This window comes from Dendrobates tinctorius, unplaced genomic scaffold (genome assembly GCF_039654945.1).
Source record: "Dendrobates tinctorius isolate UK_male_01 unplaced genomic scaffold, ASM3965494v1 ptg000082l, whole genome shotgun sequence".
NCBI lineage: Eukaryota > Metazoa > Chordata > Amphibia > Anura > Dendrobatidae > Dendrobates > Dendrobates tinctorius.
In genome coordinates, this window is record NW_027361750.1 from 9,213,540 (window position 1) to 9,233,366 (window position 19,827).

The window sequence follows — 19,827 nt, forward strand, 5'->3', positions numbered from 1 at the left end:
GTTTAATTTTTTTTTTTTTTTTTAAATAATAATACTAAAAACCTTATCGCATCAAAACTGCCTTGTGTGAGCTGGCTAATAAAAGCAAAGGCTAGTTATAAAACTATATAAATCAACTCTGGCTGCAGATCAGGTTAGTAAAAGAAGTTATTAGGATTAAATGTTCATAAATGCATTGTGGCACATGCGCAGACAATAGCGTGAAGCCAGACACCAGCCTCCTACCTTTCGTTTGGCCTGAGCATTTCCCTAGAAGTCATGAAAATATAGCAAACTATTACATGGAAATGAAACTTTACTGTGAAGACAGATCACAATAAGGATTCTTTGCTTTGGTCATAGTGAAATTGGGGAGGAAGAGCAGAATGGAGCTGCAAGACTTTTGTAGGTTTAGTCTAGGTTTATGACATAAAATTTGGTAAGGGCGTAATGCCACTTACACATGTCAATAATGTATATAAAGGGAATCTGTCACCTCATTTTTGGCCTATGAGATGCTGCCACCGCCATCAGGGGCTTATCTACAGCATTCTGTAATGCTGTTGAGGGCAGAGTAAAGTACTGCAGTGCAGAGGCGCCGGACCTCTCTGACCTTTTCCGGTGCCGGCGCAATGCAGCACTCAGCTCTGCCCTCAATAGGGCAGATATAGTATGCCTGCGCAGGAGCCGCGGCAAAAGTAAGAAGGAGGACGTCATCGCTAGAAGATGGGAGGCACCGGACCGCAACACCCATCGGACCGGACCGGACTCCCGGGGGAGTATAATCTAACTTGTTTTTCTTATCTTTCAGGTTACATCGGGGCTTATCTACAGCATTACAGAATGTTGTATATAAGCCCCTGATGGCGGTGGCCACAGCTCATAGGCCAAAAATGGGGTGACAGATTCCCTTTAAGTATTTTGTATCAGTATTTGTAAGCCCAAACCCAGAGCAAAGGAGGAAAAAAAAAAAAACAACCAAAAGATCGAAAGACTTTCACTTTTTCTGTATTTCAACTCCTGACTTTAGCCACAGCCTATTGTTCCACAGTCATGATTTTATTTCACATATATACTAACACAATTAAAGGGAACCTGTCAGCAGGATTGTGCTGTGTAACCTACAGACAGTGTCACGTCGGCGCTGTTATATTGATTACAATGATACCTTGGTTGATGAAATCCATCTTGTGGTTGTTGTTTAATCTTTATTTTCAGTTTTGAGTTAATGACATGCTTGTGCTCCTGGGCGGCCTGTGGGGGTTTTCATGTGGTGCTCTGATTAGGTATTCATACTGATGGCTTATGAAAGGTCACTGATCCCTCACTGACCTGCCCGCTATTTTACATCCAATAGATGTTACTGTGCAGGCGGCGCCATCTTGATGGAGACCATTTTTTTCCCGCTCCAGCAAAATGGCGCAATAGATGTTCCTGCACAGGAGGGGCTGGTGCCATTTTGAGAAAGATTTTTTTTTTCAGAATCAATGTATTTTACTAAACAAAACAATTTAATGCACATTATACATGCGATGATGCTGCAGTGCAGGAGCTGCCACTAGCGATGTGATTTTTTTTTTTCTTCAATACATATGATAATCAGTATGTCAAATAGGGGGGGAGGTCAGTGAGGAATCAGTGACCTGTCAGAAGCCATACAGATGAATATGTAAGCAGAGAACCACATGAAGACCCCCTACAGGCCGCCCCGGAGCACAAGTACATCATTAATGCGAAACCAAAAATAAAGATTACACAACAACAACAACAACCACAAGACAGATTTCATCAACCAAGATATCATTGTAATCTGTATAATGGCGCCGATGTGACACTGTGTGTAGGTTACTGTGCGCAATCCTGCTGACAGGTTCCCTTTAATATGTATTGATTCTCTACATTATTGGAAATTATGGGTTCCCAGTTTGTGACTAGAGATTTTGCTTAGCTCATAATTGGGCAGCCATTCTCCACAGAAATAACTGGGACCACAGGAAGCTGCTCAAAGCCCTAGTTCTGAGGTCAAAATACCGTACAGGTCAAAAGTTGGACAGATCGCTCCAAGCAATGGTTTTCCTTGTTCTTATTGGAAAGTGCACATTGTAGATCCAGAAAAAACACAAAGGACACAAATGGAAACAAGGGGGAAAAAAGACAAGTAAAACAAACCAGAATATGTATTAAACCTTAGTTACTCAAAGTACCGTTCTTTTAATCTGATGACAGCCTTACCAACCCTTAACAGCTTCATTGGGTCATCACCTCGAAAGACATCCAATAGTTTTGAAAGTGTTCCCAGAGTTACTAAGCATTGCGGTGCAACGCCTTGTGAGGTAGCGCTGTCATTCAAGGTTGGGGGACACTCGCTTGGCAGCAAATAAATCACATCCGGTATGGGTTTTCCATAAAACCATATCAGTCCGTGAGGTTTATTCACCATCATAAACCACAGCAGCAATATACAACAGCGTAGTGTCCATTATATAGCTTCACATTACAGCATAGCGTCCATTAAACAGGCTATTTAGCCCCAGGGTTCCCATATGGCTGTTTCTCCAGGCTGCAGACATCCAGTCACTCCTCAGGGACTCTCAGACGCTGGCCGCCATTACACACACAATCGCTCCACAGGCTGTTAGCCAGGAGATCCTTCTCCTCTCAGGACCTTCCAAACTGGACCAATCAGGTCCCAGCATTCCCACCTTGTGACCTACCCTGGCCACCTTATATGGTCTGTAGCCACGCCCACTGGGTCACATGGCTATGACCTCATCACAGGTCCTTCACACACTTACAAAGCCTTTTACTATAGGCGTTTTCAGACACACCCCTGGGTGGATTTGTAGGTAACCAGAACCCGCCCATCTCTTTAGTTACCTGAAGACTTCTCCCTTACACTTAGAAACAACACCTCAGCAATGATATTGCTGATCACACATACACAAGTCTCCATCTCAAAGCCACCCACTTTGAGATACATAACTATCCTTCAGGATTCTGCCACTCATCCATTCTCTTGGGACATCCACACAGCGCCCCCTAGTGGACACAGTGGTCATTACACCACAGCCTCTTGTCTCCTCCATGGTTATTCATAGCATGGAAAGGTTTTGTGGGTTGCAACAAATGATGGTCCCACTAAGTGTAAACCAGATGGGATGGCATGTCAGTGCAAAATGCTGTGATAGCCATGCTGGGTAAAGTGCTTTGAATTTGGGATAAATCACTACCAGGGTCAGCATCAAAGCACCCCCACATCTCTCTCCCTCTACAGTGTGCTCCAGAGAGGAAGAAACAATTCAGTCGCCTCTTCTGTGTCTCTCAAAGACATGCAAGTTGGCACAAAAATTATCAAATTCTGACTGAACAGACCACAGTACAGATTTCCACTGATGTAATGAGCAGTCCTTGTGTTGCATTGCCAAAAGCAGACTCTTCTTTTTACAGTCCTCAGTAGTGGCTTCTCTGCAGTAACTTGACCATACAGATCTGCGTCTCACAGTCGCCTCTGGACGGTTCTTGTTGAGATGTGTCTAAGACTTGAGGTCTTTTTGACTTCATCATTTCTCAGGTTGGTAACAGAGATTAATCTTTCCTCTCCAGCAGAGGTAATTATTGGTCTTCTTTCTTGAGGAGGTCCTCATGACGACCAATTTCATCACAGCGATTGATGGCTTTCATGACTGCACTTAAGCATATTTTCAAGGTTCTAACAATTTTCCAGGTTAACTTACCTTCATATCTTAAAGTAGGGGTGCAAAACATTTCTTGATCCAAGGGCCACATTGCCATACTGAACCAATCCCAAGGGCAGCAAAAAAAAATTACCTGATCACGCCACTGCACATCAGGGCAGAGACGGACAGGAATTCCCCTGCCCCAGTCTTCAAATGTTCAAATTATTCACACTGGAACAATGTGAATATATTTGAACATAGGTAGAAGGGAGCCGTCATCTCATGGTTCCTGTGGGCCACAACCGTATGCAGTGCAGGCTGTCTTAAAGTAATGCGGGCTTTCATTTCCCCCCCACTTGGGTGGATTTTGACATATTCTGGCATCTGATGGCGTCAGTGATTCCAAAAATGAACTCTTGACGAGGCATACCTGTTCACTGAAGCTATTCCAGGTGACGAATTGAGAGAATGCCAAGGAAGTGTAAAAGCGGTCATCAGAGTAAAATGGCGATCCTCTGAGGAATCAAAGGTTTAACACACATGCTGGCTTGTTTCACACGTGTTTCTTTATTCCTACTTTCCATATGTGTCTTTTGTGGTTTTGCTGCCTTTATTCTGAATCTAGAATGTGCTTATTCCAATAAGAACAAGGAAAACCATTGCATGAACTGGTGTGTGCAAACTTTTGAACAATACAGTAATACCAATCTAAAATCAACCAGTCCATGTAGATGTCAACAATGGCCATGAGTGTATGTAATATAAATACAGGACAGAGTAGGACTTATTACTGTGGTAATCCAGTAGGAAGAAGCTAACACATATCCAAGGGAATAGGTGCAAACTCCCATTTTAGTGGGGGTCCGAATGCTGGGGCCCCCTTTATGATGAAGAGGAGGCACTTTTATCCCTGCTAAAATTTATCGACAGTACCAATGGATTGTCAGTCACATGTGCACACACACGAGGTTAAAGACATCCCGTTCTAATGATCTTTTGAGGTCCCAATGGTTGAACGGCCACAGATCTAGAAGTTATCACCAACCCTGCAGATAGGTGATCATTTCTACCTTATCGGAATGCTTCTTTAAAGAGAATCTGTCAGTAGGTTTCTTCTATGTAATCTGAAGACAGCATGCTGTAGGGAGTAGATTTCACAGATTTCAGCGATGCCTCTCTTATCAAGCTCCATGATTTTGTTTGCTTACAACGATTGTTTTAGCACCAGGAGCTTATCATTGCTGGACACAGCAGCTTGGGCCTGGCAGTCTGACTCCGCCCTCTTCTGTGGTAAGCAGCTCACTGACTATGGACAATGTACATACAGAGCCCGGTGTAGGCGGGGTTAGCTTTTTTAGCTCTGCTGTATTGCTAAATTTAAAAACTTTTATTGTGTCAGAACGGAGGTACCCAGTAATCTAAGTGATGCATCGCTGGATTCAGGGTCTCTTTGCCTACATCAGGCTGCTCTCAGATGAGGCAGCAAAAACCTGGCGACAGATTCCCTTTAACGATTTCTTCCAGTGTACGGTTAGTGTCATAGAGCAGAATGGCATTTAGCATAGTGATCAATGTTACCTGATTGAGGTATCGTCGATAATCTTGTCGTAATTCTTCCTTTAGTTTGTGCTTTTTTCTTTCATAATCCTCTCCTAGGGGTAAACTCAATCCATAGCCTGTATCTAAAAGTTATGGAATAACTTTAGTGTAAAGCTACAAGCAAGAAAAAAAACACCTCAAATTCCTGACAAATACCAATATTCCATACAGCTACAATTAAGGCTGTGTGCACACGTAGCGATTTTTAAGCGTTTTTGCCGCGATTTTCGGCGCGAAAACGCTTAAAAATCGTGTACAGAACGCCCCCATGCATTCCTATGGCATTCCGCACATGCTGTGCTAATGCTGCGCTTTTTTCCGCCACGGAATCGCATCGCGGAAAAAATCGCAGCATGCTCATTCTTTGTGCGGAATCGCAAAGAATTGCCGCGATTCCGCACCCATAGGAATGCATGAGAATCGCTTACTTCCCGCATGTGGCTATGCCCACCATGCGGGAAGTTAAGCGTCTCATGTGCGGTTGGTACCCACGGTGTGGAGGAGAGGAGACTGTCCTCCAGGCCCTGGGTACCATACCCCTGTAAAAAAAAGAATAAAAAATAAAAAAATCGGGGTATATTTACCTTCCGGCGTCCCGCGATGCATTCCCGGCCTAAGCGTTCCCAGTAATGCCTTGCGGCAAGGTCCTGTGATGACGTGGTCTCGCGAGATCGCTATAGCAACGCGAGACTACGTCATCACAGGTCTCGCAAGGCATTACTGGGAACGCTGAGGCCCGGGAATGCAGCGCGGGACGCCGGAAGGTAAATATACCCCGATTTTTTTTATTTTTTTTTAGCATTTTAACATCCTATCTTTTACTATTGAGGCCGCATAGGCGGCCTCAATAGTAAAAACCTGGTCACACTTGTCAAACACTATGTTTGACGAGTGTGACCAACCTGTCAATCACTTTCCAAGCGATGCTTCAAATCGCTTGGAAAGTGCTTGAATATCGCACGCGAAAATCGCGGCAAAATCGCGATCATAATCGCGGTAAAATCGCGGTGAAATCGCGCGGAAAAAAACGCGCGATTTCTGGGAAAGAGTCCGGTTTTTAGTAAGCGTTTTAAAACGCTACGTGTGCACATAGCCTAAAAGTGAAAATATTAACTTGGCATCACTGTCCCCAAGAGCTGTAACCAGAATACACCAAGTTTAAGTCAGACAGGAGAGTGCACACACTTTCTCCTCATACCTGGTATTTGCTTCTGTGCAGCTTCTTTTTGAGACTGCCTGTTGGGTGGAATGCTTTCCTTCGTATAAGTCCTTGGCTGATCAGCTACATGAGTATTCTCAAATCTTTTGCTCTGAAAAATATACATACTGTAAATATATTCTTGTTGGATGTCAAGAATCAAAGCAGCTACATAAATCAATGTGAAAAAAGGAAAGCAGCACTTATTGGGTTATTCCTATCTCCAAGAGCCTATCCCAATATGTAGTAGGTGTAATGATATTAGCAAATACCTCCAATTAGAAATGTAGCATAGTTCTTCTGATTCGCTATGTCTCTTTTCTCATGTGCAGGAATCGCAGGACCTTAGGTATCCATTGTTACAACCATAAGCAACTAGCTATCACTATAACAGTGGTCGTAACCATAGATACCTAAAGTCCTCCAATGCCTGTACACTTGCCGGGACTGTTCATCGCAGAGAGCACACGTGACCGCCGCTAGCAGCAGGAAGGCTCCGGCTGACACTGCCCGCTACTGGAGAGCAATGAATACTCGCTGCTCTCTGCGATGAACAGTCCCGGTGAGTATTCCAGCAGCTGGGCTCTGCTTGTGAGCAGCGCATGATGTCCCTGCCATGAGCTGCTTAAGGCCTCTTTCACACATCAGTTTTTTGCCATCAGTCACAATCCGTAGTTCCAGTGACTGATTGCGCTGGTTCAGTTTTTTTCTCATAGACTTGTATTAGCGACTGACGGCCCCACGTTTCATCCGTCGTACAACGGATCAGTCGGAATTTCTTTGTCCGTCGGCCGGAGAGAACGGACATAGAAACTTTTTTTGTACGTCGAAAAATCGGACAGCGATGGATACATCGTCGTCCGTCGTTGGCTACAATGGAAGCCAATGGGTGCAGGATCCGTCCCTGTCCATCAAATGACGGAATCCGGCGACGGATTCCCTTTTTTCAGTGTATGTGCTGTCTTCCCATTCAGGCACATAAAAATCTCTCTCTCTCCTCAAAACCCCCGGCCAAAGTTTACTGCAGCTGCTCTGACGGATCCGTCAAAAAATTCATCTGTCGCATCAGTTTTTACAATCTGCACAGGATCAGTTTTTTCATGACTGACGAATTGCGACTGATTGTAAAAAACTGTGTGAAAGAGGCCTTACAACCATAAAGTAGTTGCTGGCAACAGAGCAGGATGCTGCGAGGGAGCGCCTGGTAGGTAAGTGTAATGGTTTGTTTTTTTAATGTTTTCTGATGGGGCCATGCATACCACGATGGGGGTGGAGGCCAATCATAAAGATGGGGCCATGCTTACCAGAATACGGATGGGCCCTGCATACTAGGACGAGATGGGGGGGCCCTGCATACCAGGATGGGGATGGGGCCATGCATACTAGTATAGGGATGAAGGCGATCATTCCTGCCAGGATAGTGATAAGGGGGCCATGTGTATCAGGATGGCGATGAGGGGGACCATATATTCCAGGATAGGGGATATTAAGTACAGAATTGGTCACATTTCTTGCTTTAATTTTTTTCCCTAATTTCCTCCTCTAAAACATAGGTGCCTCTTATAGTTAAAAAAATACAGTATATTACTATTGGTTTTCTTTTATTAATTGCATGTCTATTAAGTAACAGTTTTATTACCCTAGACATATCTCTAATCTTAGCCTCAGGCCTAAAACTTGCCTCAAGCCCAACTTTAAAGCAATCCCTTGACCTAATTGGTGTTATAAAAAAAACAAAAAACAAAAAGGGTGAAAACATAAAATCAGCTCTTAGTGCAAAAGTTGTGTCACGGGTTTACGATGACAGAGAGGGGGCCAGAAAACAGCGATGCCTGATTTTTCCTACTCCTGCACTGATTAGAAGCACTTCATCATATTAAACAGTCATATTAATCATATTAGCAGGTTTCTGATAGCAGTGCAAAGTTTAATCTGCTCAGCTGAGTCTCTGAAGCTTTCCTGCTTTTATGGTCTAAGCTGTTCAGTGTTGGCCACTCCCCTCTGCTATATATACATTCGCCTCTGCCAATCAGAATTGCCAGCGCTAGTTTTATACTTCCTGGTGTGGAGTTGGAGGTGTTTGTTGAGGAGGCGTTTGGAGCGTTGTTATAAAAACTGTGGCTTGGTGACTTGTTTGTGTGCATATACTCTTCTCTCCTATTTGGTAGTTCCTTCCTTTTACTTCTCGGTGTTGTTTATGAGTGCATATTTGTATGACTGGTATATTCATTTATCCTTGTACATCTTCCCTTGAAGTTGTTAGTCTGGATTGTGTATTCTTATATACAACTACTCCCCACTTCCCTGGGTGGGGGAGGGGACAGATACGGGTTGATTCAGGAGCTCACCAAGGTACGTGGCCCCGGCATCTTCACCAATACAAGTAATCCAGAGAGCAGGGAAAGCTCGGGCGCCCCTAGATTTGGGGATAGGGAAGAAGCCACTAGCCCCGGGATATCAAAATAAAGAAAAAACAGATTTTCAACAGAGATTATTAAAGCAGCAATGAAGGAGCAACATGAGCTGAATAAAGTGCAATTTTATTTACAATACCAAAACATTACATATATAGAAATACCAATACTATTAATATCAATACAAGGAAAATGCATTAAGGCAATACCACCTAATACAGTTGCTGACTGCAAATATGGAAAACTATGTACGGTAAATAAAATTGCACTTTATTCAGATCAAGTTGCTCCTCCATTGCTGCTATGGGTTTGTGGTTTATATTGAAGGGATCATTATTTTTGATTGTTAATGAAGAATAATTTTGGGGATCTAGTGATCACTAAAGTTAAGATGTCAACAGGTTTCGCTATGTAATCTGACAGCAGCATAATGTAGGGGAAGAAAGCCTGATTCCAGAGACATATCACTTACTTAGCTGCTTGGTGCCCTGTTTTCTCTGTTGTAAATGTAGCAATGGTCAGAATGCTGAGTGGTGTATAACTCTACACCCCCCTAATTAACAGCTTCCTGTGTACACTGTGCATTGTCTGTAAACTGCTAATCAGTGGTGGGGTTACACAGATTAGCCTGACTAGCTGGAATGGTATACCTAGTCCTCTAGTGATAATCTCTTGAAGATAAAACTCTTATCGGAATGAAACTGAAGTAAGCTCATCAAGTGACACGTCAGTGGAGTCAGGCTCTCTGCCCCTTCATTATGATTCTCTCAGATTAAATAGCAAAAACTTGCTGACAGATTCCCTTTAAAGAAAATCTGTCAGTGCAATCCACTCTTCTACGCCATGTACATTGGCATGCAGGTCATAGAAAACTGAACAAAATTATAGTTTGATACATGTGATGACTTATTTCAGAGAAATTCACATTTTTCTTAATATGTAAGTGACCTGTTAAGATCTATCTCCCTGAGAATATGTCTCCAGAGCACATTTTTAATGAAAGGCGGCTTTACCAGTGTGAGACATATAATGTAATGACTTAGAGAAGACTTAGGGGAGACTTAATATACATGTACAAGTATATCAGAGGGCAATACAGAGATCTCTCCAATGAACTGTTTGTACCAAGGACTGTGACAAGAACAAGGGGGCATTCTCTTCGTTTGGAGGAAAGACAATTTCTGCACCAGCATAGAAGAGGGTTCTTCACGGTAAGAGCAGTGAGGCTCTGGAATTCTCTTCCTGAGGAAGTGGTGATGGCCAACTCACTGAATGAATTGAAGAAAGGAATGGATGCTTTTCTTGTGAGTAACAGTATAGAAGGTTACGAATAACATAATATTATAGGTAGATGGTTGACCCAGCTTAGGGGAAGAAATTTTTTTCCCCTATGGAGAAAATTGGCTTCTACTCTGTAGGTTTTTTGCCTTCCCCAGGATCAACAATGCAGAACAGCTGCACTAAAAATAGGCTGAACTAGATGGATATAAGGTCTTCCTTCAGCCTTCAAAACTATGTTACTATGCCTCACAATCTTCTTTCATAATCACACACAGCTCTGCAATAAGATCCGAGCAAACAGTACAGCAGAAGTGACTGTCACAGTACACACATATGCAGCAGCACTTGTCCTCTCACAGTGCTGGAAGCGCCGCTGTACTGCCTCTCCCCTACACCGACTGCCTGTGAGATGGAAGATGAAGACCGGTGACAAGACTGCAGCTGAAATGCTTTTGCAATGAGATAATGTTCACATGTTCTGTACTGTGTTAGTTCTGATCTCACTGCGGAGATGGTTATGAGAGCAGATTGTCAGTCGTTACATGTCTCACACACTGGTTAGGCCACCTTTCATTTCCAATAAGCTCTGGAGGCAGATTCTCTTACATATAAGAAAAACAGGGATTTCTCTGGAATAAGACATCAGATCACAGATATCAAAGTATCAATTTATTCAACTTCCTATGACCTACATGCCCATATAGACGGCTTACTAGGGTTGAGCATACTGACAAATTCCCCTTAAAGCCAAACTCGGCAGTGATCAAGTGATTGCCACTCTGCCTTCAGTATAGAAAGGATTGCAACAATAAGATAACCTCCTTGGTCATAGCATCTTGCATGTCTGTAAATAAAAATACTTATTACTAAATCAGCTTGTACCTATAGAGTTTTTTTTATTATTCATTTGTGGGAATATTTTCATGTTCTACTGAAATTTAAAAAAATCATAAAGCAGATTTACCCTGATTTCCATGTATGGCGGATCTATTTCCAGTTCAGCCTTGTCTTGTGCTAGTTTGGCCCTTTGCTCTTCAAGAAAATGATCAAGTTCTTCCCCCATTTTCAAAGGAATTCCTACAAAAATTAAAACATATCTTGAGGATGAAGAAACATAAGGCTGAAAGTTAGATTTCTTAATAACACAGTCTAAGCCTCAAAGGTGCACCCTTCAGGGCTCAGGCACAGGCGACCGAGGATGCAATATCAAAATAGTCGTAAAAAGGAGAGTGACTCAAACCCTCTATGGGATACATTGTGCATGTGTCATAGGTGCTGGAGATGAAAATTATCCATTAGCCGCCACATTTTCAATCTCTGCTGAAGAACAATACACAAGGGGTAACAGCTTGTTCACATATTTTTGATGCTTTTTTTTTTTTTTAAACGTTTTTCATGCAGAAAGAAGATCTCATTTAGGGCACTTTGGCTGCAGAGATGCCGCAGTGGAAGTTGTGAAAAGGGTGCTGGGGAGCTGTGAACTTCACCCCTTGCATTGCACCTTTTGTGGATTTTAAACTTATGCTCCCGATTAGTTTTGTCACAGAATGATACAATAAATTTCTTAATATCTCATGGTACTTCATATTACGATGGAATTTTTGGATGAAAAATCCACTGCATTTATGCAAGTTTAGTCTAAAAGAGATCCTTTGTGTTCACACTCTGTTAATAACCAAAGTGACACCAAAAAATTGTGCTTGTCCAATTGTTATATAAAAAGATCTGCGCTTTGCACGAGAACAGTTATTTGACTTCCAAAACCATGCAGTTGGGGTGCACCTATATTATTAGCCAGTCTCTTTAGCCTTAAGTTGGTTATGAGATCCTAAAATGTAAGTTCAAAATAAGTGCAAGGAAATGTGATCAGGGTGGGTGCTACGTAGGGTTGGGCACATCTGAGTTGTGGCTTCTAAAAAGCCATTTCGTAGGCTGGCGCTGTACGCCGATGCGACTCTGGCTGCGGCACCTGTCAAATGACCAACGTTTGCAAGATGTCGCTGCTACATTGCGGCACAATAGAAATGAATGGGGTCACATTGCGATCCCAAGGGTACTGTGAGTGCAGCAAGAAAGTTGTGAGAAGTCTTATAACTGCGTCAATCTTTACACGACTTGCTTGTTGCCATACCCTTGGGATCCCACTGGCTTGTATTGCGCTGACATGTAGCAGTGACATTTAGCAAACTTGTGTCACGGCCAGGGCTATCCTATAACCCTGGACTAAATGTCCCAATGCATTTCTGTAAATGTAATGCATATGCTTTGCTTATTGTTACTGGCAAGGCTGTTTCTGTCAAACTGTGCAGTCAATAACTATCGGTCAGCCTTTTGCAACCTATTTCTTGGCCACTTACTCCGAGCACTACGAAGGACCTCACCCTTAGGCCTGTTTCACACTTCAGTTGTTTGACGTCAGTCAAAATCCGACATTTTTCGAGAAAAAAAACCCGGATCCGCTATTTTTTTGGCGGATCTGCCTTTTTTCCCATAGACTTGCATTAGCGGCGAATTTTGATGGATGGTCCATCTGTTGCATCTGTTTTTTGACGGATCTGTCATAATTTTGGCGTCAGCTGTCTGGAGTGGACGGACAATGAAACGTTTTTTGTCTGCGTTAAAACAACGGAGAGCAACGGATCCGTCGCTGTCCACTATGTGTTATAATGGACGCCTATGGGCAACGAATCCGTTGCCAACCGTTAATTGACGGAATCCGCCAACAGATACTGAGCATGCCCGGAAAAATTTCCTTTCATGAAACTTAACCCCAAAACCCGTTCTGGCAGCAAAAATTTCTCTCTCTCTCCCAGAGTCCTATTACTATAAATTTCAGACATTGGTGGCTGAAACGGATCCGTCAAAAAAAGGATCCGGTGCATACAAACCTCCAGTGAGAATGATCAAGCATCTGCCTCACAATACCATGTGCCATGCGAGGAGCAAACATCTATAAGCTGGGAGTGTTGATCATCTGGCAGAGGTTGCTAGGACAAGGGGAAGCCGTGCATGCAGCTGGCTCCTGGCCCCGAACACTCCAAGGCAACAGGGCACAACAAAACGGACGACTGCATGCATAACAAGTAGGAATCCTTACAAAACATCAATGGACTGGACAGAGAGGAGGATTTCCCAGAAAACTGTCACCTTCTCTCCAATAAACAGAAGATATTCATTGAATTCATATAAGCATGGATAAAAGAAAACCCTAAATAAATTGCATCATAGCAGATAATAAGCTTACAAGCTAAATTAAATGTATTTTAGTGAATTGCAAACTCGATAGAGAACAATTATGTACATGAAGGTGAGCACCCTATTGTATCAGGGGTGACCTACAATCCACCGTAGGAAGAAAACTCCAAGGACAGCACACGGTCCAGATGATGGATCTAAGCCGAGCTCACATCAGCATATTGGACATCAGTTTTTCGTGAATTGTTTTTCTGTCCATTAATATAGAGTCAATGTTAATCTTTGAGACCATGTATCTGGACAGATTATATGAAGGTGTCATAGTGCTTTGCTATATGACTGCAAGCAGAGATCAGGAGAACCATAAGGCTTCTTTTACACTTGCCATGTTTTTGCGGCCCCAACAGATTTCTATTGGAAATAGAAATACATCGGAGCGCCGTGTGTCGTTTGGCCGTGAGGGCCGTATATACAGCCGTGAAAAAATATCGAGCTTGTTCGATATTTTTCATGGCTCACGGACACGGCCTCCATTTAAATCAATGGTACCGCAAATACAACAGTAGCTTGCTTTTGCGGTACACCGTATTTGCGGATCGCCGTGTTTTTTTGCTTCGGGTATGTTTGCATTTCATACAGTCTTGCTTTTAATACATTTAGGAGGCCGTAATGGCACAGTGAATATAAAAAACGTAGAGTAGGACTGCCCCATAGGAGAATGCCTTGATGTGGCAGGGTGGCTCAAAGAATTGATCAATTGTTTGCTAAATATCTCATTTTAAAGTTCAGTTAGAAACTAACGTGCACTTTATGCATTGCGTGCTGACCATAGGCAGTTCTGGCTTGTTGGCTTTCTTGCCTTTTTTTCCCTCAAATTTGTTACAACAGGGAAAAACAGCGATCCAAAAAGGTTTTTTGTGGCCCGTTTTTGCGGAACACCGCAAAAATCACAGCAATACCGCCCGAGTGTGTGCACACATTGTGGATTCTGCTGTGGATCCGCAGCCGATTTGGCCCTGCGGATCTGCAGCAGTTTCTGCTGCGTTGTACAGTACCATATAAGTCTATGTAAAATGAAAAACGCAGTGCACAAGTTGCAGATTAATCCGCAGCATGTCAAATCTTTGTGCGGATTCTGCAGCGGTTTGGCAACACCAAGACAGGTGTCAAACCGCAGGGCAAATCCGCAGGCTAAACTGCAATAAATCCGCAGATAAACCACAGGTCTCTTGACCTGCGGATTTAGACAAATCTGCGCGGAAATATCCGCAGCAGAATCCGTAACGTGTGCACACACCCTTTGGCAGCTTGTTTTTCACAGGCAAAATGGGCCAAAAGAGAGATTTAGTGGACTCTGAAAAGTCAAAAATTGTTACAAGTCTTACAGAGCGAGGCAGCACTCTTGAAATTGCAGAGATATTGAGGCGTAATCTCAGAAGAAGTTTTTTTGCAAATAGTTAACAGGGTAGCAAAAAAACACGTTGAGAAAAAAAGATGCACATTAACTGGGGAAGATGGGAGAAGAATCAAACGTTAAGCGACCAGGAAGCCAGTATCCTCCAGTGCTGACTAGTGATGAGCGAGTATACTCGTGATTTCCTGAGCATGCTCGGGTGATCGCCGAGTATTTGGGCGTGCTCGGAGATTTACTTTCTGTCTCAGTAGCTGCATGATTTGCGGCTGCTAGACAGCCTGAATACATGACAAACAGGCATTCCTCACATGTATCCAGGCTGTCTACCAGCCGCAAATCATGCAGCTGAGGCGACGAAAACTAAATCTCCGAGCACGCCAAAATACTCGGAGGACACCCGAGTAACGAGTATACTCGCTCATCACTAGTATACTCGCTCATCACTAGTGCTGACATGTTCCAGAATGGCAACCTCTCTGGAGGGCCCTGAAGTACAACGTGTCAGTCATGGGGGCGATGTCGGTGCGATTTCAGTCATCGCTGAGTATACAGATAAGTGGCTGTAACCGCTGTGACTGACACTGGCTCGGCATTGGGGACGGCTGTCAGTCAGGGCTGGGGGGAGCAGCATTTAAATGTTTGGCCACGACAAGGGTGCCCCGAGTGCCTGGACTTGGTTTGAACAGTCATCATATACTGATAGACTCCCTTTAACGAGAGCTGAGTTGCAATATCCACCCGCTACCCAAAGTAAGGGGATGCGGCGCACTGGGTCCATACACTGCTTACATCGGCCACCGCAGGACCTGAAAACAGCTATTCAGTAGGGGGCTTTCTGTCCGATGCTCACCAATCAGATAATGGTGACCTGTCATAGAATAAGCCATCAGAATATAAGTTTTGGACAATCCTTCTAAGTAATTATGAAATTATGTGTAGGAATTACTGTGTTTGTCATTGTGGACCATGTTTCACAAAATCCCCAGAAGGTTAGAACAATATTCACAAGAAACCAACAGGCAGTATTAAGAATGTGAATTAGTCCGGTTTATAGATCTCTATAGAAAACAATTTAAAATCTAGAATCAACTTAAAATTAATGCAAAACACAGCGATAATCCAATGTACAGAAAAGAAAAGTCATTTGGCTCGATTCATCAAAGCTTTCACTCTAATTTTGGTATAAAAGCTTTGAGAATGCCGCGACTTTTTGTGTTTTCGCACCAGTTTCTCCCAAAACTAACAAAACTGGCGAGTCTGTGGCAGGAGAGGGTCGCAGCGGGCTCGCTCAATTCATGATGAGCTATGGCGTTCCCTACACCAGAAATCTCACTCCAGTACCCGATTCATCAGATGCTCTAGATTCATGAACAGGCAAGCACCTCTTCATGAACCGGGAGCGTTTGACTCCAGCACAACCCCTAAGCAAGGCCGGTCATGGCAAATAGGCCCCATTGTGTGGCTCATTACTTGTGTATTGTATTAGAGGACTCATAGCTCTCAAGTTCTAGAGATAAGAAGAGAAAGTGTCACTATAGAGAGATTTACTGATAAGGGATATTGAATTATACAATAGGACTACAACATTGGTCAACCGTAAATTTGTTTGCTGTGTCCACATTGTACCATGAAACACAATTTATACAATTCCACCCTTTGTGCTCATGGAAATGAATGCGTGCTATAGGCAAGACCACGGTTGTGCCATACTCACATGATAGTGAGGGTCCCTTGCAGTAGTGTACAACAAAAGCCAACAGACCATATGATTGCTCTGTGGCCTATGAGTCAGGGGAGCACGGTGACATATAGCCCCCCTCCTATCATCTGGCTACTTCTACCAACATTTTCCACATGTGTACTGCAGAAACAGCGAGAATGTGAATGGAGCAGGCGCCGGCTGTTTTACACAGCCAGTATCTACTGTGATTGAAGCTAGCTGCTCTGATCATAGCATAACCCATTGGATGCTGTGATGAAGAGTGGCCAAAACGTGGTTAAAGAGACTGTCAGCACAGAACGACTGTTCAGACCAAGTCAAGGCACTCTGCGTCATGACGGCCAATCATTTCAATACAGCTTCCCATCTATCGTCACTCTTCTCTGGCCCTATGAAGCCAGAGCTATTAAAGAAGAGGGGGATGGAGACAGAGGGAAAACATGCAGGTAGGAAGTGTGTATAAATGACTGGCCACACCATGAATCACCGAGCACCTGCGCTTTGTTTGAACAGTCATTCTGTGCTGAGAGAGTCCCTTTAAACAGGGAGGCCTTTTTCACCGATTCAGCCCCTGCTTTGTGATTTCTAGACACCGAATGGGTGTTAAAAGACAGCCCTTATTTAGGTCTTCACTATGGACATACCTAGTCTTTTATCTCTCATCTAAATGGAGCGCTGGTCCTCCGTGCTCACTACAACTTTTCAACAACTTCAGAAATTAAAGGAGTCTGCAGGGGATTCATGTGACTGCAGAATGGTGACAGCGGGCAATACACAAACTGTCCCCTGCATTGCTTGTGGTGGTGGGCTGTCACCTGTCCGTTACACTCATCCAGCCTCTCTCAATAGATGATGGAGACAAGAGCAGCCAAAAAAAGAGAATTCAAGGGATTCGAGAGAGCACGCATCACACGCCGGAACAACTCTGCAGGCACAAAGTGACCGCAGGGCTTCATGTCAGCCCCAACAACCCCTATAAAAGTGTGTAACCAGAGACACCTCCTGCACAGGCTGCCGAAGAGAGGGGCACACTTATAATACAGTGGCCAGCGCACCAGTGGGCCTCCCTTGTGTAAACCGCACACAATCCTTCCCGTCAGATCATGAAAACTAATGAGAAAATAGGATTGAAAAATGAAACTTTTCTGGAAGCTCAGAAACTTGTGGGGGCCAAGAAGCACTGGAAGGGTCAGGGGGTCAGTAGGGGGCAGTATACAGACTTGTTTGCCTAGCTTAAGCCTTATTAGCTATGTGCACACGCTGCGGTTTTTGCTGCGGTACCACAGCAGTTCCGGAGACATGGTACTTTACCATGTTAGTCTATGGGTTTTCAAAACTGCAGTGCTCACGCTGCGGTTTTGCTGCGTTTTTTTTCCGCAGCATGTCAATTGTTTCTGCTGCGGTTTCACACCTTTAACATAGTAGAGGTGTAAAACCGCAGGCCAAACCGCAGGTCACTTTACCTGCGGTTCCGCTGGAAAAAACCCGCAGGTGAATCTGCAGTGTGTGCACATAGCCTTAGGCTGTGTGCACATGCTGTGGATTCTGCTGCGGTTCCGTAGCAGTTTTGGCCGCTGCGGGTCCTCAGCAGTTTTTGCTGCGGTGTACAGTACCATTATTCCCTATGGGAATAAAAAACAGCGGTGCGGATTTTTCCGCGCGGTTTTGAAACCGCAGAAAGAATTGACATGTCAATTCTTTCTGCGGATTCCGCTGCGGTTTGCCATCTCCTCCATTGTGGAGATGAAAAACCGCAGAGCAATTCACAGGTAAAACCGCAGGTCTTTTGACCTGCAGAGTTTACAAAATCCGCACTGCAATCCGCAGCATGTGCACACACCCTAAGGGTGTGTGCACACGCTGCGGATTTTGCTGCGGTTCCGCAGCGGTTTTGGCCGCTGCGGACCCGCAGCAGTTTCTGCTGCGGTGTACAGTACAATGATTCCCTATGGGAATCAAAAACCGCAGTGCAGACGGTGCGGAATTTTCCGCGCGGATTATCTGCGGTTTTCAATCCGCAGAAAGAATTGACATGTCAATTCTTTCTGCGGATTCTCCTGCGGTTTGCCATCTCCTCCATTGAGGAGATGAAAAACCGCAGGGCAAAACCGCAGAGCAATCCGCAGGTAAAACCGCAGGTCTTTTGACCTGCGGTTTCACCTGCGGATTGTACAAAATCCGCGCGGATGAATCCGCACCTTTTCCGCAGCGTGTGCACACAGCCTAAGGATAGTTAGTTACTTGAAACTAGAAAATCCCTTTAAATTACCAAGTGTCAGAAATGGCCAGGGACTGTAACGCCGGGCTCCTCGGGTTATGGCCGGGCTCCATAACTAGTGACCTCAGTGCACAGGGGCTGCAGCCGGTGATACGGGGACCGGCCGTGTTCTCACAGCTTAGGAGAGGCTGCACGGCTCTCCGGTCACCATGGGTCCGGGCACACGTCCTCCGTATCACACAGCACCACTACATAGTCCGCCCCACAGCCGTCCCCGCTCACACTCTGCACGGACACCGGAACACACATGCACACAGCGGTATTACCGAGCGCTCCGGCCGCAGCTGCTCCTCTCCGCCGCTTATGTGTACGCACAGCCGTTAGCTGTGTCTCTGTGGTGACAGGCTCCGCCCCCCCGCGCTCAGCTGAGTGTAGGGAAAAGGTGTGGCGAGCGCCCCTAGTGGAGAGGAGGAGCGCAGCCTGGTTCTGCGTGTCCTGAGCTCGGTGGGTGATCGGCTGAGCTCCGGGTTGTTATCGGTTGTACTTGGGGTGTGATCGGCTCTGCTTGGGGTGTGATCGGTTGTGCTCAGGGTGTGATCAGCTGTACTCGGGGTGTGATCGGCTCTGCATGGGCTCTGCTCGGGGTGTGATCAGTTGTACCAGGGACTGTGATCTGCTTTGCTCGGGGTGTGATTGGCTGTGCTCAGCCTGTGACCGGTTGTTTCGGGGTGTGATCCTACTAATCTCCATTACTGCCGGATACATAGCGATCGCTGACATGTTCCACCCATATATGTATATTATTATTATTATTATTATTATTATTATTATTTATTATTATAGCGCCATTTTATTCCATGGCGCTTTACATGTGAGGAGGGGTATTCATAATACATACAAATACAGCAATCTTAAACAATACAAGTCACGTCTGGTACAGGAGGAGAGAGGACCCTGCCCGCGAAGGCTCACAGTCTACAAGGGACGGGTGAGGATACAGTAGGCGAGGGTAGAGCTGGTCGTGCGGCGGTTTGGTGAATCGGTGGTTACTGCAGGTTGTAGGCTTGTCAGAAGAGTTAGGTCTTCAGGTTCTTTTTGAAGGTTTCCATGGTAGGCAAGAGTCAGATATGTT

The 19,827-nt window shown here is 44.5% G+C and overlaps 1 protein-coding gene across 4 annotated transcripts in view; it reads right to left on the bottom strand.

Moving 5' to 3' along the window:
• The window catches only part of CSPP1 (centrosome and spindle pole associated protein 1), a 152,143-nt gene extending 132,974 nt beyond the window's left edge, over nucleotides 1-19,169 (bottom strand). The window contains exons 1-5 of one of the 4 annotated variants that reach the window (XM_073583879.1): nucleotides 19,022-19,169; nucleotides 11,113-11,225; nucleotides 6,454-6,565; nucleotides 5,235-5,338; nucleotides 226-249 (exon numbers count right to left, since the gene is read on the bottom strand). In XM_073583879.1, coding sequence (XP_073439980.1) covers nucleotides 226-249; nucleotides 5,235-5,338; nucleotides 6,454-6,565; nucleotides 11,113-11,211 — 339 coding nt within the window. In that variant the 5' untranslated portion in view covers nucleotides 11,212-11,225; nucleotides 19,022-19,169. The other 3 variants (XM_073583881.1, XM_073583878.1, XM_073583880.1) reach the window with 3 other exon arrangements.
• Between the last annotated feature and the right edge of the window lie 658 nt (nucleotides 19,170-19,827).